The sequence below is a fragment of the Lacerta agilis genome, chromosome 5 (assembly GCF_009819535.1).
Source record: "Lacerta agilis isolate rLacAgi1 chromosome 5, rLacAgi1.pri, whole genome shotgun sequence".
Taxonomy (NCBI): domain Eukaryota; kingdom Metazoa; phylum Chordata; class Lepidosauria; order Squamata; family Lacertidae; genus Lacerta; species Lacerta agilis.
The window spans coordinates 49,024,945-49,050,771 of record NC_046316.1 but is presented as its reverse complement, the minus strand read 5'-3'; the positions used below and the strand labels follow the sequence as shown (position 1 = coordinate 49,050,771).

At 40.0% G+C, this 25,827-nt stretch overlaps 1 protein-coding gene across 1 annotated transcript in view; it reads left to right on the top strand.

Moving 5' to 3' along the window:
* Positions 1–17,585, top strand: part of SHOC2 (SHOC2 leucine rich repeat scaffold protein) — a 49,314-nt gene extending 31,729 nt beyond the window's left edge. Inside the window, exons 4-9 of the mRNA XM_033149697.1 lie at positions 5,529–5,659; positions 8,654–8,842; positions 11,768–11,890; positions 12,743–12,880; positions 13,673–13,790; positions 14,790–17,585. Coding sequence (XP_033005588.1) covers positions 5,529–5,659; positions 8,654–8,842; positions 11,768–11,890; positions 12,743–12,880; positions 13,673–13,790; positions 14,790–14,998 — 908 coding nt within the window. The 3' untranslated portion in view covers positions 14,999–17,585. The remainder of the gene's footprint in view (positions 1–5,528; positions 5,660–8,653; positions 8,843–11,767; positions 11,891–12,742; positions 12,881–13,672; positions 13,791–14,789) is intronic.
* Positions 17,586–25,827: the final 8,242 nt, after the last annotated feature.

Genomic DNA, 25,827 nt, shown 5'->3' with positions numbered 1-25,827 from the left:
ATCATTTAAACTGGTTTTTGTCTTTAGATTTAAATTTCTCTTCTTCTTCTTCTTCTTCTTCTTCTTCTTCTTCTTCTTCTTCTTCTTCTTCTTCTTCTTCTTCTTCTTCTTCTTCTTCATTCTTCAGAGGCACTTCACAAGAAACTTCCATACATGGAAGGACACTCAGTTCCATGTAAGAGAGGTGTTCTATTCCTGCCCAGCTATCTGCCGGAAAAGTATTTTATCTCCTTTCCAGGCCTAACTTGCTGCAACCCTGGATAGGCTGGTGAATGCTAAATAAATATAAATTCAGAGATGAAGCACCACATAGTTATCATTTATTACAACAATTAATGAGGCACTAATATAGAAGAGGCACATGCAAATAACATGAAAATCAATTCAAATGCATAAATGCCATAAAACCAGTGAATGATTTAAAACCAAAAGCACTAGCGATTTTCCTTCCATGGTAGTAGCCTTCCAAAACTTTGTATATTGTAAGCCAAATCTTAGGGCCAAACTACAAGTGACACAGGGACGCGGGTGGCGCTGTGGGTTAAACCACAGAGCCTAGGGCTTGCTGATCAGAAGGTTGGCGGTTCAAATCCCCGTGACAGGGTGAGCTTCCGTTGCTCGGTCCCAGCTCCTGCCCACCTAGCAGTTCGAAAGCACGTCAAAGTGCAAGTAGATAAATAGGGACCGCTCCAGCGGGAAGGTAAACGGTGTTTCCGTACGCTGCTCTGGTTCGCCAGAAGTGGCTTAGTCATGCTGGCCACATGACCTGGAAGCTGTCTGTGGACAAACATTGGCTCCCTCGGCCTATAGAGCTAGATGAGCGCCGCAACCCCAGAGTCGGACACGACTGGACCTGATGGTCAAGGGTCCCTTTACCTTTACCTTTACCTTCCCCTTTACAAGTGACACAAGTCATATATTTAAACAAGTGTGCTTAACCTGGCCTCTTTTTTATTTTGGAGAAAAAGCATCCTGATCTGCAGCATGTGGCTGGCTTAGATCCACACTGGTTTCTGCTGAATGTCACTCCTTATCTGGGTGCTGTCTCCCACCCCAGTTATTGTTTGCAGCAAACAACACTTTGGGGGTCAACTCAGCCAGAAGTGTGTGATTTTCAGGACAAAAGTGTTGTGGCCCCCGAATCTGGAACCAGGTGCATGTTCCAGATTGGGTTGTTTTCTTATCCAAAATAAAAGGAACCTGGCTAAGTACCCTTGTTTAAATATGTGACAAATGTTGTTTATTGTTTGGCCCTTAATCTCAAATAAGCATTTCTTCATTTTTTAAAGGCAATGTTTATTTTTAAATTCAAATTAGATCTGAACATGTGGCAGCTCTTGATATTCCCAAATTACTACTTTACATGGAGCCTGCTTTATTTTTGATTCCTGTGTATGGGGGCAGCTCTCAGGGGTTGTTCTGAGGTTTGGGAGGAGATGTAACCTACTCTACTTCTTTTCATGTGACTCAGGTCTTGCCCAATGTCTTATAGTGGAAATCAAGCTGACAGAAGCTGAACTCTTATATAGAATTACTGTTTGTAAAGGGACATTTTTTGGTGGTTGTACCCTTCAGAGGATCCCTGTGTCTAAGGATGTGAACAAGTTGTTTGGAGAGCTTCAGTTTATTTGTTAGCTCATTTCATTTTTATTTTTAATCTAAGTATTTATGTTCTGCGATCCCAAGCAAATAGCCTTTACAAAGTGACAAACAAACTAACCAAACTAGCATAAATGCATTTAAAAAGTATCACAATTACAACCCATATCTCCCTTAATATAACTTGCTGAATTAATATCCCACCTAAATTACCCCAGTTCAGTTCCTCATCAATTTATTTTCCTTCAGTTAATTTAATACCCAGATTCTGCTCAGAATCAATCATTCTATAATTAATAACATCAAATTACATCATGATAAGCCCTACTTAGTTCCCCACACACTATCCAGATAATCCCAAATCAATTTCTCCCCGAAGTCATTACCAATCCAGATACTGTTCTAAATTAGTTTCATTTAAATTAACCATCAATCCCTATCTTTACTGGAGAGGTGATTGCCTATTGCTGCAAGTCCTTCTGCATTAAAAGGACTATCTGAAGAAGTGTGCATGCACACGAAAGCTCATACCAAGAACAAACACAGTTGGTCTCTAAGGTGCTACTGAAAAGAATTTTCTATTTTGCATTAAAAGAGACACTTGCCCAAGTCCTGCCCCTGTAGTTCTTGTGAATAACCTGTATGAAAGCAAAGTTTAGAAAACATAACCTTCCTGGTTTATTATATATATATCCAACTAATCAAAAAGGTACGTAAATTAAAGGTTGTGGCCCATCTTTTAAAAAAGAGAAATGCTTCTAGGAAGAGTTTCCTATAATTTAATAGCTTGTACTGTGTGTAGACTTGCTCCTTGCAAAAAAGCATTACACTCTTCAGGATAGCCTGGTACCTTGCTAATGCTGGAGGCTCTACCATCCCTCTGGCACTTGCAGCAAGAGAGCAATGCATTGTGGATGATTTAAGATGGTGGCTTCTTGATGCAGATGAGAGTCAGGTAGTTCTCATACGAACTTATCACTGCTGTTCACTAGGGTGAACAGAGAGTTAAGTACTTCAATGGTAGGTGGATCACAAGTCCTGCAATATGTTATCTGGCTCACTGTATTCGGATACATATGCTTTAACTTGAATAATTTTCAAAAGCTTTTCATAGGCCTTTTTCTGTAACCTTCACCATTTTGATCCATTGCTAGCAGGGATTCCTAAGAGGAGCTATCTTGGCAGTTTGCTTACTCTTCCTACTGAGATCCACTGAGGTTACAGAAAAATAGATTTTGCTACAGACTTAATGTAATCTGTTGTGCTCTCTACCCTGGCCTCTTCTTGCATTCTGGGCTACTTAATATCCTCATAGGACTTCCCTAAATGCTTTGACTAACAGCATTGTTTTTGAAAGGCCAAGTGTCACCCCCAAACTGCCTATTGGTTATTAAACTAGCCATTTAGGTGAATGGAATTAAAGTTGGAGGTCCAAATTTTTAATCTTCCCATTGTGTGTTTGTTAGACCTCGTTGACGGTGTAAGCAGTGATAACCTTCATCATTCTGGTCTTTATTAATTCGAAATTTAAGTTATGAACAGCTTACTTAGAAAGAGAAGGAGAATTGAGCTGCTGATTCTGTGGGAAGCTTTGTGTAACAAGGAAAATGCAGGTGTAAAGTCCTGTACTTTGGAAACAAATCCAGGCAAGTTCAATACAAGCATCTTCTAAACGCCTATGAGCAAAAAGTTGTTATGGGCAAAGGTTACAAGCATCATTGTAATTTGGTACTTCGTCTATTTCTGGATTACTCATGCTTTGCTAGGTGGCTGAGCATCAATTTGTATGAAGCTCTTAGGTCCTTTGTCTTCGGGATCAGCTGCGCCTGTTTAGCTTGTTCTGACCCATGGTGCCAGCTTCAAGATCCACTTGGTTCCCCCCCCCCCAGATTATAAAATCCAGGACGATGCACTTGATCATGGGGCCATACCAAAAGCTCTGAGGGGAACAGGGGTCTCCTAACAACTCTCAGCACCCTTAACAAACTACAGCTCCCATAATTCTTTGGGATAATAATTCCATGGCTTCTATGGCTGTTTAAAGTGGCATCATAGTGCTTTAAATGTATGGTGCATAGCTGTCAACCTTTCCCTTTTTTGTGGGAAATTCCCTTATTATAGCATTGGGAAACAGCAGGGAGGGTTGACAGCTATGGTATGGTGTGAATTTGGCCTTAGAAGGTAAATTAACCACTTTCAAAATATTATTGCAGCCTTCTTAATAGAAAGAGATATCACAGAAGTAAAACAGATTCTCCATGCCCCCTTTCTGTTCCTCGCAGCCATTGATTCTCTCTCTCTCTCTCTCTCTCTCTCTCTCTCTCTCCAAAAACATAAATGGCATGTTGCTATCTCATTTTTACTTAAGTCTTTTATTTACATCAGCCTGATACCCATAAGCCATGCAGGCAAGAGAACTGAGTGGCAGTGGAGAGATGGATGTCTCCATTCGGCCTCTGCCTCTCTACAGTACTTTGTTTCCATGACGGCTACAGAAAAAGGGAAATCTGTCTCTCAGTCCTGTTCTTTCACCAGCAGCCTGTTTGGTAGAAGGCAGTTGTTTTAACTCACGTGCTAAGAGGCTAGTATCCTACATTTCAGGGCTGGAATAGGGGAGAATTTCCTCCCCTCTGCAGGCAGCATGTAAACCTACAGGTAGGCTACTAGCCTCTTAGCAAGCTAGTCAAAAAATGTGCAAGCTACGAACTTTTGTGAGTTTATTTTCAAGGCTGTGATACTTGATAGACAAAAAGTTGTCTGCATCTTCCTTTATGCATAGCAGAGTATAGAGCACATAAGATTATATTGCTTTGTGTCATCTAGTTTTCCATTGGCGAAATAGGTACCCCTTGCTTATGTCTGCTTGCAAACTTCCCTAGAATCGTGATTAGTATGTTTTATGAGTGTGAAGCTTATGTTCCCAGGAAAAGGGAGGAATGTCATTCTGCCCAAAAGTGCTGCAGAGTGTGATGGTGGCTTGCAAATTTACACTTAAAGCTTCTGTGCCAATCATTCTTCTTATTGGTCTGAGAAATAGCTAAGCTCGGTAATATGAATATGGACAAAGGTGTCATAAAAAGCCAGTATTAATTTTTTTTATAATCATGATTATAAATATATTTCTGCAGTAACAAATTTTTTATTCTTCACCTGTGAATTCTGTTTAAACTGCCAATCCTAAGAAATTTATCTCCCACACCTAATAAGAGCACCTTCTAGCAAAAACATTTAACTGTAATTTTGCATCTCACAAAGTTTTATAGACTGACAAGTGTTGGAGCTTTCTGTTGACGAAATGGATAGCTTGCCCTGGCAATATTGATCTTATGCTCAGGGTTGCACCAAGAGAGATGCATCAATTTGCAATACAGTCTCATGGGTTACGTTCAGAAAGCATTAGGAGATGGCAGCAGGTTTTTCATTAATTATCCGCTGGCACATGCAGCTCACATGCAAGGTTTTTATGTCCTTAATTGTATTGCTTTTGACGTCTGCTAATTTCCCCTTCCTCTGTTCTTGCAGAAATGCTTACCCTTGTAATCTGAAATGTGTAATGTGGTCTAAAGTACTAGTGTGATGAGTGGCCAGTAATGTTTAAAAAGAGACAAACAAAAAACTTAGATGTATGCTTTGAGAGAATTGCTAGGCAGCTAGAGATGAAAGCAAAGCTGAGTAGGGTAAGTTGATTACACCAAAATGGGACATAGCTGAAATTCTGAACCCTTCACCAGTGTCTGCGTCTGTACTTGGGAAATCCTTTGAAAATATGCTGCTGCTCAAAATATGCATAGATATTATTGTGGAAAGAATGTGTTTACTGAAAAATAAAAACTCTAGGAATTGGTTCTTTTCCAAGAAAATGCAACCAGTGGGAGTCCTCTTCTCCCAGCTTCTAAAGCAAATATCTCTTAACCATCTTTTGTTTTTAGGAAACCTGTCCAGTCTGAAAAGCCTCGGGCTGAGGTATAACCGGCTCTCAGCAATACCCAGGTCTCTAGCACAGTGCAGTAAACTTGATGAACTGAATTTGGAGAACAACATGATTTCTACTTTACCAGAGGTGAGGCACTCTACAGTTTTTTAGGATTGCAGCTTAATGTTGTTTAAATGTTGCTCTAAAGCACTGGAACTGGCATTAGTTTTATTGAAGAAAAATGCTCTAGAAATGGAAGGCTGCTGAAATTTGCCAAATTGGATGTAAACTATTAGCATTAGCACTAATTGATTGGGAATGAATGGATATTGCTTGAAGAAGTGGCTGCTATGAGAAAGTTGCCTGGAAGCTTTTAAGAACAAAGCTGAATGTCCCCTCCCAAGCGCATTATGAAAGTTACTCAAGTGTAATTAAATATACAAAGGAGACTGACAGCAAAACAGATTGCTTTATCATAAGATAAGTTTGGCTCCCAATCCAAAAACTCTTTTAACAAATAAAAATTGCTTTACTCAGAAGTGCTAGTCTGTGTATAAATTGTAATTGTTGCTGAAAAGAGCCACTTGCATGTTAGTGTAGTGGGGTAATCCATTAAAGCAAGTCTCTTTGGCAGCAGAAGAAAGGAAACATTTGTAAAGAAAACTGCAGAATTGCAAAATAAACCAAGCTCATGATGATGCAATGCCTAATAAACACTAGATCTTAAAAGACTAGTTTGGGAGAGGCAGCTGTCCAACAGTATTCATAAATAGTAAGTACTTTGTTTCTTTTTGAAGCAGTACATTCATTATCCAGCCTCTTCTCTGATCCCTAAAAACAAATTAAAAAAAATCAGTGTGTTTGAAAATGGCTAAAAAATGTAATATCTATGTGGCTGAGTTTATTATGACAGCCTTCAGCATCAAGCTTTGGCGGATTTCAAGATTCTTTGAAAAGTTGGTGGTGCCAAAGCTCCATTGAAGGACTCTCTTAAATATGATTGATATGAAATACCTTATGAGTTTAGGGCAACATGCTGACTTTTGCTCACTCTCTGTGCTCTCCCCAAGTCTGCTTTGGAGGTACCCCAGCACTCTGGAGCAGATTTTGGGAGGGTGGGCTTGGGGCTACAGGAGAAAGAAGAAGAAGGGGGGGGGAGTCCTGTTGCACCAGTAAAAATATGTTCTGCTGGAGGGTGGTTACTGCTGGATATTTTGAGAGTTTACTGATGGAAATTCCTATAACTAGTACTTGAGAGCACCTTGCAGTATGCTGTAATTTTTTAAATGTTGAATCTTGTGCAAGTTTACCTGTATTCCATCATCACAGGCACGATGATGCAAGATTAATTGCATCAGAAAGAAAGTTTGGCATAAGAAACCGGAAGAAGAAACTTTCATTGATATCCCATGGTGCTACTCTATTGATGGAAGGCATCCCTTAGTGGAAGAGGGGAAGAGGCAATGTTCTGCAATTTCCCCCCACCCCTTTGCAGCCACCCATGCCTCCTTATTTTGTTTTGTTGGGTTTCCATCCTGCATAAAATTGGGCCCAGGGGGCTGAGCTTGTGTCGAATTTCCAAAAGATGGTCTCTCTTCTCCAATCTATTAATGGATATTTTCCACCAATAATTTCCTTTCATTGGTGGAACATTACTGTTCAATACTATTCTTTCTAATTTCCGAATTACAAAGTAGGAATGTGACACCTTTTTAGTAAATGAAAAAATCCAATCCTGTCTTCAGGTGCTTTTCTTTTTCATATGTAACAGCTTGCATGGTGAATGATATAATCTGTTTGAATCTGTTTTGTGTTTGTTTCGATTATTACTTGCAGTTATTTGTCAGAAGCGTAAACTTAAAAAATATCAAGAGTGCAGTTAAAAGCCCCAAACTTGTTAATCCTTAAAGTTATGTCAGTATACGGTGTGTACCTTATCTGAGCTCACAGTGCCTTGGAACTTAAGTTAACAGAACAAAAATTAACAGTTCCCTCATTCTCCCTGCAAAAGCTGATGTCCCCCCAAAGTCCTCTTGGGGCTTGCCCGCCGGCAGTGCGCCGCTATGGAGCGCTGTGAGCCGCCGCCGGGCCCCGAGCAAGCCACGGAGTGGGGCCGTCCCGCCTGGGGCTCTCCCACCGCCGGCGCGCCACTACCAGCACGCATGCACAGCGTGCCTCTGATGCATGCGGCGTACGCGTGCTGCGCATGTGTGCTGGGAGCGAACCCCCCCCCCCCGGGTGCTTCCGGGTTTGCCGCCCCGGGTAGCCGGCTGGCTTCCTCCACCCCTGAACAGATTACTTGACTAAAAGTTGCAACCCCACTTAAAAGTACTCTAGTTTTAGACAGCAATGGATGCAGCAACAGCTATTTTGATGGAGAATTGATTGTGCGTATCAAATGAAACCATAGCATAGCATAGGTGTTATGGAAGCACTGGTTTCCACAAAAATAAGATAAGCAATGCTGAGTTAGATAACGCCTGTTACATGAGGATGCAACAATAAATGGTAAGGCGACTATAAGTTAAATCTTTGGCACAACCTCAGCCATGAATTACAGGGCTCTCCCTTTCCATAGGCTGAGCTTGTTACAAAGTGCGAAAGTACTATAATTGGCTGAGCTATCTAGACATTACCTCACTACTTGGAATTAATTCTAAGCTTTTCATGTTGCCCAGAGTTTATTTTCAGCCATTACTTTGGGGAAATAATTTACCGGTGTAATGAGTGGGGTTTTTTAAATGACATGCTTATCTTTTTTAAACACATGTGAATCAGCAATTACAGCACTGTATGTACAAGCTCTGTGCAAGCAGATGCTTCCTCTTCCCATCAGTTTTGGTGACAGTTCTGCATGCACACTCCCACTGTGCACATGAAACTGTTCCATGGTATTGAAGTATACATGGAAGCCCTTGTGAACATTTACCTGTGCTTTGGTTCAGACTACTGGTATTTGGGTTTTTTTAAGTGTGAAGTTAATATTTTTGCAAAAATAACAGAAACCCATATGTTGTCACACTAAGATGGAGATTAGGTGGCATGCAAGAGAAAATATAAACATCTATTCAAGTACGTTGGTGTTCTGAGTTCATGCAAGTTTGTATTTAGACCTGTGTGCTTCCTTTTTCGCTTCCCTAGGGTCTCTTATCCAGTCTTGTGAATCTGACTAGCCTCACTCTGGCAAGGAACTGTTTCCAGTCATATCCAGTGGGTGGCCCCTCACAGTTCTCTACCATCTACGCTCTCAATATGGAGCATAACCGCATCAATAAAATCCCTTTTGGAATTTTCTCCAGAGCAAAAGTGTTAAGTAAGCTGAACATGAAGGTGAGACATCGCTGACTATCAGGAACTGTTTTGCTTCCAGGCTTGCCAATGTTGCCAAACATTAAGTGCAGTTAAGTAAAGAGGTGCAGATAACCAGGTATGCATGACAGTAGGGGATGAGTTGTCCATTATTAAGTATAAAACTGGAAAAAAGCCTTTGTTGATTTGATGCTTCTTTTTCATATATCTGATGAGAATAGCATAAAATGAATAGAGCACAAACTTCTTTTCTAATGGAGATTTGAATATCTGTTCTTTAGAAGCAGAAAGAAGCCTTCCTTTCCCCCCACTGGTTTTGTAGCTTTTGCAAAAGACAGAGTACTTCTGTTAAGCATAATCAGTGTTTCAAATTGACTGAGCCCAAGCAGGCAGCATGTTTATGTCTTTGCTCCATTTTCTTGTGAAAAACAAATGCACGGGGAGGTAAACAGAGAAATGGGCCATTGCCACATACTGGGTTGTCTCCAGGGCTGCACAGGTGGAGTTTCACTCACACAACACTTTCCCCTCATCTCCTCTCCCTGCCCCCTGGAATCTGTTCTAGACTGTCTTCCAATCCTCTGGGTGAATTATGAGAGTGCCTCGGGAGCTGGAGAGGGGGGGACAAGTTCTTTAGCACAAACAGGAGCCTGTTGCACTAGCAGAATGGCACCACTGAATACAAACAAGTATCCATAAATTACTTGCAATTAAAAATTTGTTTCAAATGTTGGCAGTCTGAAAAATGGAAGAGCTTGCTTCCATTGTTGCTGAAAGTTGTTGCTGAGGCGGTGAAATAGGTTGACTCAGATCATTGCATGCTACAAATTTGGTTTTTGCATTTGGAACAAGATGTTAAGGTGTTTCAATCCTAGATCAGTATTACATATTTATATTTATATTTGCTTTCATGAAGATATAATAAGTAGGCTGCTCACATTGTAGGAAACATTTTTGGTTATACTTGAATTGAATATTAAATTGCCTAAAGCAAATATTTTATTGTTAGTTTCTTTGAAGTCTAGCTGAACTCCATTGCAACACATAATTTATTTCATTTAATAATGGTCTAAAACAGAGGGTCTAAGTATTGCCAACATTATTAAATGCTGCTGCTTGTAATGCAGGTGGTGAGTCTTTTACTTGCAGAGAACTGGCTCATATATATAGATAAGTTGTACTTCCAGTTAACACAAATACTAGCCACAACCTGCTTTTTTAAATGGTGTATCATCTGGGCAAGGACAATATATACTTCAAATAATATACTGTTCTGATTTGATTACATATAATAAGCACAGTGTAGCAGTGCTTTAAACATTTATGAAAATGTAGACCTTGCATAAATATTGACTATTTTTTGTATGACTTCCCAGCTATAATGCTTTAAATAAATCCTATTTTCCTTATTAGTTATTGGTCTCTGATTAGGGTTTCCCAATAGTGCTATGATTTCCTTATATTTAAGGATCTGGTGACTTCTGTTTCAGTGTATCTGAAGAAGTGTGCATGCACACGAAAGCTCATACCAGGAACAAACTCAGTTGGTCTCTAAGGTGCTACTAGAAAGAATTTTCGATTTTGTTATGATTTCCTTAGTTACAGTATTATTCTACCTTGATATTTGAGAGAACAGCCTTGCTGTATATGGAATCTGTGTGTTTATTTTTAAGTAAAGATCCCAGACTTTGTGTACATGTGTGTGTTCACATTCTTTTGAAAGGCAGTATATACCCTTCAAAAGATTTTTTTTATTTAAGATATTGGTAGGACATTGTTATGGAGGAGAGAGTAGCATCACATTTCTCTCTATGAAATGCCTATGTGGCCACCATGTGAAGCAGTGAACAAGCACTTACTCTGTATTGATCCTTCCACCAGCCGGTGTTGGGGGATTGCGTCAGGTGTCAGCTGTGGTGTAATGGAAACTATCTGGAAGGAAATCCATAAGAGTAGCTGGAGTAAATTGCACACATCTTTTATCAGTGGGAGATGAGACATTGGTTGTGGGCGACTGGGTTTTGCCAGCACTTACTATTTGCAAAACCTCTCTTTCCAACAATGGAGAAGGAAGGACTGTGCACCATGTAGCCCCATATTTCCTGGCCACCTTTAAAAACAAATTGCTTATTCAAATTCTAAATTATCTCCTTGTTTAGATGGGGGTGATTTCATGCCATGTTTACACACCAGATATGTGGCAGCAACCATTAGGTAAATGGAGCAGTCGTTCCACACCTGACTACCCCCTTAAACAATGGCTGCATGTTTTCTGTAAATCCACAGTGTGAAGCTGTTCCTTGAGCTGTACTGTAGCTGGTTTTTAGCAAAATGAAGGTTAAGGTGAATCCATACAATTAGTAGCACTTTGCATCTCGGATCCCCTTTCTTATAATTTTATATTTCAGGTTGTTAGATGTGTACAGCTGGATTGATTTTGCACACAGGTCCTGGGATGTAATGAATTTATCCTTGTCATGTTGACAGTTTAATATTTCTATCTTGCTTTTCTGTGAAAACAGTCAGCGGCTTATATTAAAAATAGCAAAATACAACCAGACAAGGGAAGTTAAAAGAGATCTGTAAGGTAAAGATACCTGTTGAAAATATTAATGAACAGTTGTACAAAACTAAAAAGCTTTAAAACAGATGGGGCCAATGTGGTGTTTTTTCAGATGTTTTTGGACTGCAACTCCCATAATTCCTGGCTATTGGAAGACTTATCTGGGGCTGATGTGTGTTACAGTCCACAATATTTGTAGGGGAACATGTTGACTACCCCTGTTTTAAAAGTTTTAAAGCAGCAGATCAGTGGTATTTTTTGTTTTTATTTACTTTGTCAGAATCAAAGTGATTTTATTCATGTACCCAATTAGTTTCCTTTTCAAGTAGTTGTCTTTTACTTTTTCAACTGCATTCCTAAACCTCCTTCATATGAAATTTCAGGACAATCAGCTGACGTCGCTTCCCTTGGACTTTGGGACATGGACCAGCATGGTAGAACTGAACTTAGCTACAAATCAACTCAACAAGATTCCTGAGGATGTGTCTGGACTTGTTTCCTTAGAGGTGAGTGGAATACACTGAGATCTTGTGAACTGCCCTGAGATCTTGTGAAGGGTGGTATAGAAATCAAATAAATAAATAAATAAACAAATAGATAGATAGATAGAAAAGAAAACAGGTTTGTGCAGAACTCACAAGAAGCTACACAGATATTTTGTAAACATTTCCTGGGAAAGGTTGTTTTTATTCTCAGTACTGTTTCTTTTTCCTATATGGTTGCTAAAATTATTCAGTCTTTGCTCTAACTAATTTTAGAACTGAAGATTAAACTATTTTATATGTGTGTTGTTGGGTTTTATTTCCCAAAACCTGCTAAACTGTCCTATTTAAAATAAACATTGGCTGGGGAAAAAAATGTGAAAATATAGCTGTCTGAGAGAGAGCTGTAGTTTAAGACGTGTGTGTGTCCCTGTTTCATGATTCTCATTTGCTGGAGTCAGTGTGGCAGAGGTAGGGGACCTTTTTCAGCTTGAGTGGCCATGTTCCCTTGTACGCAGCCTTCTCAGAGCCACATGCCAGCGATGAGTGGACCAGAGACAAAAGTTAATTCTACAGTAGGCGACATTTGATCCAATTTACAAAACTCTACACACTCCTTTCTATCCAGCTTAGAGGTGTTATCACAGTTGAAGGACACATTCCCACCAGGCAGAAGCACTCAGGGAGGATGCTAAGCAGAACTAGTGAGGAGTTTGGCATAAGCCAAGGGACACTTCCTCATCCCTGGAATATGGCATTTGCAGGCGAAATTAAGCCACCTCCAGCTTTTTAATTGAAGAAACCTTAGTTTACTGAATGTTTACTTAGCCAATAACCCGCTGGTTTATTAAAAGTTCAACATATGTCTTTCTTCAGGTTCTTGTCTTGTCGAACAACCTTCTAAGAAACCTTCCCCATGGCATTGGGAACCTGCGAAAGTTAAGAGAATTGGATCTAGAGGAAAACAAGCTGGAATCCTTGCCCAATGAAATAGCGTACCTTAGGGAACTTCAGGTACCTATCTGTACCACATAAAAACGGAACCCCTATCAATGGATCTTTTTGCCTGGTTTGGTATTAGGGGCTGCCTCTTTGTGCACACGTTTCACCAATATGTGGCATTGCCATGTAAGGAGGGTGGATAATCTGGAAGTAACTGTAGAAGTCATTGTGGGGAGATATTTTATAGAAGCTTCCTGGTTTCTATGTATGGTAGATAACATTGCAGAGTGCTAAAACCTAAATTCTGGGTCATGACATGTTGCATGGGGTAAATGATGTGTTATGAGACCTTGAGGTCCTAGTGGATAGCTCGATCAAGACATTGCCCTGGTGTGCAGCCATTGTGAACAAGACAAATTCCATGCTAGGCTTCTACTTCTCCACACAACACATAGTTAAACTATGGATCTCACTCCCACAGGAGGCAGTGATGATCACCAACTTGGATGGGGATAAGGCTATCAATAGCTACTAGCTATTATGGCTATGCTCTGTCTCCATGGTTGGAGGCAGTAATGCTTCTGAATACCAGTTCCTGGAAACCACAGTTGGAACTGGTGGGGAGAGTGCCCTTCTGCTTGGGTCCTGTATGTGAGTTTCTTACAGCCATCTGGTTGGCCACTGAGGACAGAATGTGGGACAGGATGGGCCATTGGCCTGATCCGGCAGGCTTTTCTTACATCCCTATGGTTGCCGGGGAGGGGAAGGCTGTAATTCTAATGATTGGATAGTGTTACCCATCTTTGTTCTGGGTGATTGAAGATGGCATTAATTTGATGCTTACATATGCATATTTCTTCCCAGAGGTTGATCTTAACAAATAATCAGTTGAGCACCCTTCCTAGAGGAATTGGCCACCTCATCAATCTGACACATCTTGGACTGGGAGAGAATTTTCTTACACAACTTCCTGAGGAAATTGGTATGATATTTGTTTTACCCATACATAAAATGATGTGGTATTGTTTTAGCTGCCAATAAAATGCTGGAGATGTAGTCTACTGGTGTTGATGATCTGCAGTATTTGCTACATTCCAGTTGTGTCCTGCGCACAGGATTGTCCCAGGGAAAACCAATTCTGGGGTACCATCATGGGGAAAAGCCACCAAATAAGAATCAAAGTTACATCACTGTCAGCCCTAAGCAATTCAGCACAGCATGGATGCTACGCACTCTCTTAAAATGTGGGCAGAACTGTATTTCTTGTAACATTTGGAAAGCACTAGGTAGATACTTTGCCAGTTTGAGGAGTCTCTTCTAGCATATCCCTCATCAGAAGACCTTTAGCATAATGAAGTCTCTTGAAGGTAGGAGTTAGGAGTTCAAGATTTTGTAGTTGGGAAGACAGTAAAGGAAGAAATAAGACACTTTTATTATCTATAGTGGGCTTCAGTCTCTCAATTTCATACTGCTTTTCATTTGGCATGCAAACAATAGAAAATGGCAGTAGATGAGATGCATCTTCAATTCAAGGCATCTGCTAGGATCCTGTGGAAAAACGGGTTGCCGTACTGACAGAAGAACAAACTATTTATGTGTTGAGAATATCTTAATGAGAGCTTCTTTCTGGGTGGTGTGTGGAGTTCTGTTGGCACCCTCACACTCACGGGAAGGCTTTTGATCTAGCAGATGTGTCTCCTAATGCAAGAGGAAGGGAGGGAGTTTTCATTGAGTCATCCTCTCTCCTGCACCCTCCCTCCAGAAATCTGCTTCAATCAGTTGTCTCATCCTTCAGAACAGCATAGAAGGTGGTATGGAGAGAGGGAAGGCCATGGGGAGAGGGAATTAACAACAGCAGGCTCCTGTCCTCTCCTGTAGCCTGAAAACCCTTCCATAAGTGCAAGGACACCATTTGGATCTAAATTAGTTTCAGCCAAGGGTGTTTTTTAAGTGCTAATTATGGCAATTCTTGCTTTTGTAGGTACACTGGAGAATCTGGAAGAACTGTATCTAAATGACAACCCTCATCTGAACAGCCTTCCTTTTGAACTGGCCCTCTGCAGTAAATTGTCTATAATGAGCATTGAGAACTGCCCACTCAATACCCTTCCAGCTCAAATTGTTGCAGGTGGACCTTCCTTTATCATCCAGTTTCTCAAAATGCAGGGACCGTATCGTGCCATGGTCTGATGGATATCTGCCCTAATGATGTACAAAATATAAATTGCATTGAGGGTATAATTGTGTACATAATATTATCTAGGCCACATAGTGCCAGGGTTTGATAAAAGTTTGATTGTTCCATACACTGTACAAAATGCAAAGAGCATTATTGGTATTGCGTATGTGTGAATATATAATATAATATATAGGCTGTATATTATATTATATATAAAGCATAAATAATATAAAACAGGCAAATTCAAGACCATGTTTATGTGTTTCTGCTAATAGAGGAAGCATAGCCATTTAGATTTTTTTTTCTTTGTAAAGTGCTTGTCTAAGTTTTCTTTGCCGAATTTGATGGATGTCTGGGTAATTGGAGATACCAGTTCACTGAAAACAATGGCCAACTAATTGCTGAACAATTTAAGGGACAAAACATTTTTAGATGGAGCCCTCTTCCTATGGGAAAAACAAGCAACTTGATTACACAAACTTTTTTTTTTAATCATTCCCCTCTGTGCACATTCTCTGTGTCAAAAATCCTTTTGGGTGATTTGTCCTCTAGTTGGGGAGATTCTTTAACTTATTTTAAGATTCGAAACAAATGGTGTTGTATTTGTTTACAGTCAGAGTAAATCACTGGATTATTTTTATTTTTTATTATTGTTGTTGGATTTGCTCTGTTATACTCATATCTAAAATTTATATGTTTCTGCCGAGGGCTTCTTATTGTCTGATTTTATATTAAAACAAAAGCGTAAGTAGGAAAAGATGCAGTTCAACAAAAGCTTGAATTTAGGCCTTTTTGTCTCTTCAGTTTATCATTTGTAAGCATATCTTATTTGATCCACTTACTTTATGGTTGGCCTCATCTAGCACAAGCACCATATTCTGATACATAAATTGACGGATATATTTGAAAACCTGCAACATTCTGTTAAGGTCTATTAGTGCATTGACGAAGAATGAATATATATCACACCAGGCAAGTGTAAGAGCTCCCCCGGTCTTTGTACAGTTAATGAATGTGTCTTTTAAAGCACTGCAGTATATGTAAGATTTATGGTTGGTTGACAGTGTTACTCTGGCTTTATATCTTGCCTTGCCTTGTACATCTTTCCATTGTTACGGAGCATCTGCATCCAAGCACAATATCTTCATACTGTGCTGTTTTGCTGCTGAACTAAATGCACTTTTCCCTGCAGAAGTGGGGCACTTGCTTCAAAGTAATCAGTTCAGTACCATGGTTTATTCTCTTTAACTTCATCCTATCAATCTCAGTATTAAAGACCGGTCTGTTTTAAAAGGACACCTTTTCATTTGTACTTAAAACTTGCTCTGTAAAAAAGAACAGTAAAGTGGTTCACATGCAGTTTTACTGTCATTTTCGTGGCTATATGAAGGGCTAATAATGCTGCGGTGAAACAAGACACCTGCCACTACACTTGCAGTGCCATTTCTAGTTTTTTTGTGCGCTCATCTCGCAGTTGCGTTCTGGGCAGTTGTTTTCAACGTCAGTTCACTACAGTGGGTTTGCTTCTGAGATTGTGGAATTTAGAGAGTGCTGTGTCTTTTGAACCAATTGCACACACCACAGAAGCCAGAGGAATCTTGTTCATCTGTTGAAGGTTTCGGAATTTTATTTCTGGCATCAAGAGCCATTTAATCAGTACAATCCAGAGATTAATCAGGTAATCCCTGTCCCATGTAAATAAGTAGGATGCACACTCCTGGCAGTATAATTAAGAATTACTTCTGAGTAAAGATGCTTAAGAGCGCTCTGCAAGTGTCAGAGGCTGTAGTGGGATTTGGATGTGCCTGAGTTCCTTTGGCTTGAGCCCCTCATAACTTACCTCCTTGCTCTGTTTTCTTTGATATGAATTATAGCTTTTATTGATGGGTTTTCTCACTAGCGAGGGAGATTTTTTTTTAAAAAAAAAAAGAAAGGCAGGTAAGATACATAAAACCTTTAACGGGCTTAAGCTGGTAGCAAAAACCAGTCTAGATGTCACTGGATATACAGAGGAATAGCTACTACAGTCTTCTAAAAAATAATAATCTAATGCTATTTCAGTTTAGATCTATAATACTGTATAGTTTCAGCTGTGTGAAAGCCTATCCATCTGAGCATTAAGGTGTTAAAATACAAAGTGGTGGTTTAAAAGGTGAAAGTCCACTTTATGCTGAAGCTGTAAACTTGTCCCAGTAACTCATTCTGTGTCTTTATATGCTGCCCTTATGCACTTTTAGGGGGGAGATAATCTTTTCTATAATCAGTTGTCTCTGTTACTTTTAAAGCCAGAGTTTAGCCATGTATTGAAAATTATTCCAGGCAAAATGAGAATAGTATCTTTGGAAGATTTTACAGAATTGATGTAGGATAGGATGCTTCTAGTAGGTTGGGTTCTTCTGCCGCTTTGTGGAGTTGTGGGGTAGATGAAGTTGAACTGCATTTATGGAACTAGTAGTTTTCTCTGTAAATATATTAATACAATTGTTCAACTTGCCAAGGATTATGTGACTGACTGTTTCTCTCTCTCTGAAAGATCACTTGCATGTTGGAAACTGGTTTTATTCATTCATTAAAACATTTAAAAAATGAACTTTTTTTTTTTAAAAAAAGGTGAATCAATTATACTTGAGTATCACATGTAAAGAGGAGTCAAAGTATAGTCTGTTAAGCACAGAATCTACAGGACTCCCAAATCCAAGTTTATGTTCCACAATCAGCACAGGATGCAAAAGGAATAAATTTAGACAGAGGTAGCAATAGATTCTGGGCTAAAAAGAAATCAGAAAATATTTTCATAATGCAGCTGATTGTCTTCTGAATTTTAGAATTTGATTTTTTGATATTGTGTCCCAGAATATCTTTCCTTGACAAAATGATGGATTCTAACCAATTAGGAAATGTCCACCTAAATCTAGCAAGGATGTATTAACTGGAATTTAAAAACTGAATCTGTGCCAATCAGAAACTTGGGGGGAAATTCTAGGATTTGTGATACTGAGACATTATCAAGGTAGAAGATACACATGTCTAGATAGTTCTTTTTGGGATGTCTAGTAAGTGTGCCCCTTGCTGTTGTAACACTACCCATTTAGTAGCTCTACTACAGGCTTCCTCAACCTCGGCCCTCCAGGTGTTTTTGGCCTACAACTCCCATGATCCCTAGCTAGCAGGACCAGTGGTCAGGGATGATGAGAATTGTAGTCTCAAAACATCTGGAGGGCCGGGGTTGAGGAAGCCTGCTCTACTAAGTCAGTTCTACCTTTTTACGCGAAGCTTCAGAATTAGCGATAATCTTCTCAAGTCTCTCAAGCAGTTTTGATGGGTGTCAGTGCATATCCTCCCAAGTTCATAACAGCAGATATATTTGGAGCATTCTTACTAGACTGTTCCCCATAGAATCACGTACGTGGGTTTCCTAGTGCAAGAACAGATGCCATGTCCATCGCGGTCATCACCTTGGCTCTAGTGAGGGTGCCACCATCAGTGCTGCTGCTCTTGTGCTGCTCTCTGGCAACTGTATAGCAAAGGGATAAAACCCCGTATGACTTTTATGTGATGCATATGGATGTCAGTGTAGTCCTTGCTGTGCTTCGTTGGAGTAACCCTGTGCCTCTGTGTTAGAACAGAATTTTAATGGCAAGTAGGACAGAACTGCCTCATGTGCTGCTTTAGCTGTAGCAGCACAAACCACCCTCTGCACTGCTGAAGGAACCCCTTAGATGGGCTGCAAAGTACATTTTGTACAGCTCTGCCACAGTTAGGGAAGTTACAAAAATCTAACCTTCACTTCTTAGGTTTGAGTTGCAACATTGAATTGCAAAGGAGGAATAATTGGCATTGACTCCTTGGGAAACCAATGTATATATCTTAGTATAATATTCATGTTACATTAATGGCAGTAAATTAATTTGGCTGCATAATTTGGCTTTAAAGATCTTTACCCAACTTCCCTGGTGGGGGCTTTCTAATGTGTTTCCTGCTAAATTTTTGCAGTGTTTGCTTTTTGATGTTTCAGACTTTATTTACACAACTTACCTTGGCAAATATTTAAGCTTAGGAGGGATTCTAGCTCATTGAAATGTTTTTGTATAGTATTACTAAGAAGAGAAAACAGTAGCTACTTATTGTCAAAATGGCAGGCAAAATTTAAAGTAGCATCTTTGACCTGGACAAGTTTTGGAATGGGGGGTGGGGGGGCGGGCGGCGGCATTGGGATGGTTTTGTATTCTTCACATATCAAAGGAATAATGCCTTCCTGATTATTCAAGAACCTGAACGCAGCAGAGCATTTGTATAGTCAATATTGCACTTCCATTGTATATTTAATCAGCATGTCAGAACTTGCTTTTAATTAGGTATACACTTGGCAGTAATTTGCACAACACACCAACTTTAAAAGGCACATGTAGGGCAATTACTAATGATAATATCTGCAAAAAAATCTGATGGCTTTTTTATTCTACAAAGATCTGAAGATTCTGTTTATTATTTCAATGTTTAGGTCTTAAGCAGGACAGTGCAGGATTCTGCCTGTTAAATACAAGACCACACTAATTTGTGATTGAAAATGAAAGCGTGTAAAACGGTCTACAAAAATTGTACTTTCTGAATTATTGTAATGTTGATTGTTATGTCTATAAAAGATTGCCTTGCTTTTTTATAAGTCATTCTGTATCAATGTATCATTATAAATAGTATATTTGTAAATGAGCTGCCACTGAGTCTTTTGGGCATTTTCTAGTGGTAAAGTTTAATTTAACTTTGTCTGTAAATCTGTGCAGTATCGCAGATCATTGACATTTTGGATTGCCATTCTCTCTGTCCTTTTTCAAAGAGTTCGTCTCACCCATCCCTCCAGTATAAAATAAGGTTTATTGTATATTGATATTTATTACCAAATTTGCATGATAGTAACTGGCCTAAAAGCAAGCAAATGCAGTTGTGTAAAAATGCAGACCTTTATAAAGGAAATCTTGGTTAAAAAAACCCTTTACTTCCTTTTTGATCAGTAAGCCTTGAAAGTGTAAGCAATTCATTTGGTATTCACTACATTTGGTAATCAAAAAAACAATAGTTGACAAGGAATTTTGGTGCATTTTATGTATCCTGTATTGAAAAGATGGGAAATCACCTGAGGTCCGTCAGTTTTCTTGTAGTGGTTTCTCCACTTCTCATATGCATTATATCATTTCTGGTAGTTTGGATCCAGTCCATATGCTACTAGCTCATGCTTTGCTTCTTGAAATACCTATAACTACAAAACAATTCAAATAATCACAAAAATGCAACCCTAACCCTGTATAACTGGGAATCAAGCAAACTGGATTCAACAAGACTTCTGAATACACATGGGGCAGGATTCAACTGATGAGTCCCATCAACAGTAGCCCCGAGCAACACCCTCTGCTTGTGCAATGGAATTGCTCCCGCCCCCCAATTGCTCTTGTAGTTGACTGGCGTGTGGGGTCCAGGAGAACCCCCAGAGCATTAGGTGTGGGAGGAGAAAGGGGATTGTTACACATGGCAAGCCAAGATGCTTGCCGGAATGTTCAGAAGGTCAAGTGAGAATGTTGCAGAAGCTTTCTTCAAGGCCTTCAACATGGTTATCCATGCCAGGAACAGAATATGCAGTCATGTTCTCCTTTTGTGTTGCCTCTATCAAAAACACAACAAAATGCCTTGCCACTTTCGAGAGTTTCTGTGCTGCTTTAAATATTGCCCAAATGGTTTTTTGTCTTCCTATGACCACTTTTAAGATGAGAGCCCAGCTTATTTCTGATTTTTACACTTGCTGAGGTGTAAAACCAGCCGACAGTGCCTGCTATTAATAGCATTGTCTTGTCTTTGCTGCCATTTCCCTGTGCTGGTCTGACCTCCTTGGTGGCCTTTTGCAAATCTATTCTGTCAGTTTCCTTACTGGTGTATAACAAGGATAATGCAGGTTTGCTGTGAGGATTTATTAAAGCTTATCAAGGACTGAAAAGATGAGTGCTAAATGCAAAGGAGTTATATAAATGGAAAATAATCCTATTATGGAATTATGATTCCGATTAAAACTATCAATGAAAAATCACCCACAGCAGTGATTTATTTTTTATGATTAAATTAGTTACAAATTACATTATTTTGATCTATCTTCTGCATTCATTTAATATGGGGAGCTGGAGAAAGTTGAGAAAAAGTGACCTTCAGGTTCCAGAAGCCCAAGGCATTGTTAAGTATCTTTACTCTTAGCGGGATGTCTCAAGGACTACTTCTTTTCTTGTGCCTACAGCTGCTTGTTGCTCAGGTAAACTGATCATCTGATCAGTTATGTCGGTTTTGCAAACCTTAAGGTGAATTAAACAGCTCTTCTGTATGATAATCTGGCTATTATGAATCTGGGTGATTTATAGGTGCACTTTTTTATTTTGCATAATTCCCTGTTGAAGTCTGTTTGCATAGCTATTGGATGAGAAGGTAGAACTTAAGGTACAGATGTTCCTACCATACATCTCTAAAGATAGTCCCAGTCACTTCACAATGATTCCCGCCCCCCTGAATATCAATTCTGTGTAGTTTCATATACAGCATACAATGTGATAAATGCACACGTGTCTATCTTACCACGTGTGTTCCATGTGGAAGACCACATAATTAAATTCCTTTGATTGCAGTTTCCTTGAATGCCACCCAGTGGGTTCTCATTGCATCCATCTCATGTGTATATCCTTCTGAGTTTTCTCATGTATGTTTTCAGGCTATATTCTAACCTCAGGGCTACAGTGTACTTCAATCACTCTCAAATTTCTGGTCAGCCAACATCCCTGATAGGTGTGGGCATGATCTTGGGGACCCATTGCAATATGGCAATGATTCAGCTGTAAATCGCTGCATGTATTTATAGCCAGAGCTTAAATTGCTTGCAATGTGGAGGCAAGTTTCTTGGGTATTTTTCTGGGTAAAATAACACCTGAACTGAAAAGTGGCATTAGCGGACAAGACACCCCACAAAAGCAGAGATCCACTGACAAAGCAGTTTCTGCCACTCTGTGATCAGGTAAGACAATGTAGTCAAGCACAGCTCTTCAAATTAAAACACAGGCGACCAAAGAAAGAGGTATGTTTTTGGTTTTCATAAGGCAACACCAAAAGCCCACATTGAGCAGGTGTAGGTTCCTTGCAATTGCTTTCTTCCGTAGCTGCCACCCTTACTAAACGTAGCAGCCATGCATTTATCTGGTATGTTCCCCTCTCATCAATTCACATTCCTGAACGTGTGATTTAAAAAAACAGACCTATTCCATGTTGCAATATATTAAGACAAAAAACCATTTCCAAACATCTTTGGTAGTATTTGAAAATCCTAATGTAATGATTGGTAGAAAATTTTCAGAACTCATTTATTTTTATTTTTATAAAGAGCTCTGATCCAATCTTGCTTAAGCCCTAATTCACTATTGTATGTAACAGTCTCCCAATTTTCCACAAAAAATAAATATAAAATAATCTGTTGGAGGGCCGCACATAGAGTGAGGAACTTAAGCAGCTACTTATCCCTTTCCTCTCTGGTCACCTGCACTCAAAAATGCCCTCTCCAGCTTTGAAAAAGCAGGTTTGGGTTTGGGTCATTAAAATGTTTGGAGGGGAAAACATTCAGCATTTTCCTGCCACTCCACGCAAATGTGCAGCCTCCTCGGACTGTTTTTTATTTCAATTTTAAGATTGCTGAATATATATCTGGGATACAATGTTTGGCTCTTAGCTCTTGTAAGATTATAAACTGTTACAATATATTATTTTAAAATATGCTCAAGGAGAGCTTGTTGGTGAAAGTAATACACACCATTAGCAATTTGTAGAGGCGTATCCACCAAACAAGCTAGGAGACGTAGATTTAATAACAGGAAAAAAGAATAGCCATAACATCATGTGCCAGGGGAATGAGATGGAGCTCTCATCAATCCAAGAATTGGGCTGGTGATTGTTGTGGTTTGCTCAGAGGCATTTTGTAGTATGCAAGTTGTTTTGACAGGGCATTTGAAAGCAATGCCATTCAAATAATGGTGCTAGGGCTCCTTAATCTATAAAGTGAGCAGATGGTTATTCCAGGCTGTGCCATTTAATTCTACTGCACAGCTCATGACTATTTTCATGCGGACTGGCTTTTAACAGATCTCTGTGATCCATCCAATCTGATAGATTTCATTAAAAGAGACAGAAGCTGCCAAGCTCCACAAATTCGACCCTTCTGCTGTTAACAGGCCTTAAACTAACATTAGCAAGGACTTTTTTTTAGCTTAATAAATGTGATTGGCCCTCACGGGCATTTGTGGGTAAGTAATAAAGTCTTTAAAAGGAAAATATGCACATTGAGGTAGCTTTTTTCGTTTTTTAAAAGGTGTCGTCTGCAAAACATTGAGTACATCTTGACGTAGAAAGAAATGTCAGCAGGAGGGCTAAGGGCACACATGTAGAATAAGTTAAATGGGGCTTCTGGGTAAGGTCAGTATTGCAGCCTGAGTGAAGTTTGCAGGTGCTGACCTCTTGATACTTCAAAGCCGTTTTAAACTCTCCTGGATTTTTTTTCAACATTTGTTAAATGTTGCCTGTTCCTCTACCATCAGGTAAGCCACAAGTAATACGTATTTTTTTAAACTGAAACTTTGTGGAAGTCTCCAATACAAATATCCAGTATATCTCCAATATAACTGATGTTGTGAGTTATCAGGTGGTTCTCTCTGTCCATTTAGAGCAGCCTTCCCCAACCAGGTGCCCTCCAGATGTTCTGAACAACTCCCATCATCCCTGACCACTGGGGCTGGTGGGAGTTGAGAGTCCAGTAACACCTGGAGGGGCACCAGGTTGAGGAGGGATGATTAGGTGATTTCTCTTGGTCTCCACCCAACCTAATGTGCTACTATCTCTGTGATGTTCTGTGTTTCTGCCTTTCTAGCTTGATGTCGACACATTCCAAGAGGCAAAGGTACGTTGCAAGAACCCTAGCTCATCAGCTTCTGTAGCTTGGAGGCCTACACAGGCAGATATTTGCACATATTCAATTCCACTAGTGCAGCCAGATACTGACTTTGAATCCTTTTGGAACTGCTTGGTTTTTTCCCCTTTTCATGTGGAGGTGGAGGCGGAGGCCCTTCTGCCTCACCCTTTTCTCTTTTCTCTCACAATTCACTTAAAGGCTAAAGTGCAGCATGGCTCCTATGGCCTGCAGTGATGTCAGTTCCTCACCACAGGCAACAGCAACCTACTTTAAAGTGGTGTAGCGATCTCCCCTTCTGTACTTTTCCCTCCGCTGCTGTCCTGTCAAGAAGCAAACTTAAACTTTGTTGCCTTTTCTTGTGTGCCTGCCACCCACCTAGACAATGAAAAAAGAATCACAGAATGGAAGGGATCCTGAGGGTAATCTAATCCCTGCAATGCAGGGTCAACAGTAGCACTACTCATGCTTTCTCCAGCACTCTACCACACCCTCCCAGTCCCACTTGCAGGGCTGGCCCTACCATTAGTCAGGGCGAGGCGACCACCTCATTAGATGTTGGGAGGGGTGAGGGGAGACAGTGGCAGAAAACTCTCCAGCCATCAGTACTGAGCTTCCCTGGTCATTCTGCTCTTCAAGAACAGAGCTGCATGCACCATACACTCTGCCCACGCCAACCTGCTGATCTCAGTTGTGGAGGATGCTGCCGCATTGCTGGTGTTGAGTAATAAGTTGACAGGCTGCTGGCCTTCTGTATTTGCCCTTTGCCTTGGGCAACAAACTTCTCCTGCCCAACTTGTACTCTTGCTGGCCACTCTAGGAATTGTACCATACAAGCAGACGTTGTAGCGATTTTGTTTTGGAAGAGTGCAAAAGACCTGCCTCCTATGAGGGCTGCACATGCATGAGAATGCCATGCCTGGCAACACTTAAGTTCTGCCCCTCAGTGCAATGTATGGAGAAAGGTCAAATAGTTGTGTGCTTGCCCTCTTCCACTTCAAGTTCTTTCATTCACAGCTTTCTCTCTTGTGTGAGAAGACCACCATGGAAAGGTGCCAGCAATCTGACTGACTCAAGAAGGATTTAGTGATTATAGTCTGTGCAGCTGGTGTTTCCAACACTGCTCCATTTACAACAATTGCCACATGAAGCTGAGAAAATTAGTGGTTCTGAGCAAAGGAGAGCTGGAGCTTCTGCTGCGTGTGAGAATAATGGAAAAAACCACAAAGCTATCCTGTCCAACCAGGTGACTTACAAAGCTTGCTGGGCAGAGTCAATATCCAGCTCATTTGCTGCGGATGAAATTAAGCGTATAATTTGCAAGGGTTGCCCAATCCTCATTGGATGGATCATGACCAGTGAAGCAAAGTTTGCCAGTTGAAACTCACCTGGCTCATCTGAACTGACAGGTAGTTTGGATATTTCTGTTTTTATGTACTTTTCCTTTGAACTCCTGTGTGAGAGACAAGGTAGATTCCCTTTATCCTATACATTCTTACGTGCCTCTGCTACTCCCTGTCTTCTTTGTTTCCAATGACACTTGGACAACATCTGTCAATTTCCACTCCAATACATCTGCAATCCTGTTCACCCCTTGTGTTGAACTTGCTGAAAGCTGAGTTCAGGGAAAGTTCACCTATATGCAGTCAGAGGAACGGGTTTCAGCATTTCTTGTTTTGTATTTTCAGTCCTCTCATTAATGTGAGCTCATGGAAATGGCAAAGAAGGGAAATAATGTTAGATTCTTTCCCATAAATGTATATACTGCTTGCTTTTTTTTTTTTTTTAGCAAAGCCTCAAAGCAAATTGAGTAATAGTAAAAATACCAATACAGATTATTAAAATGACAATGCAACATTGAGACAA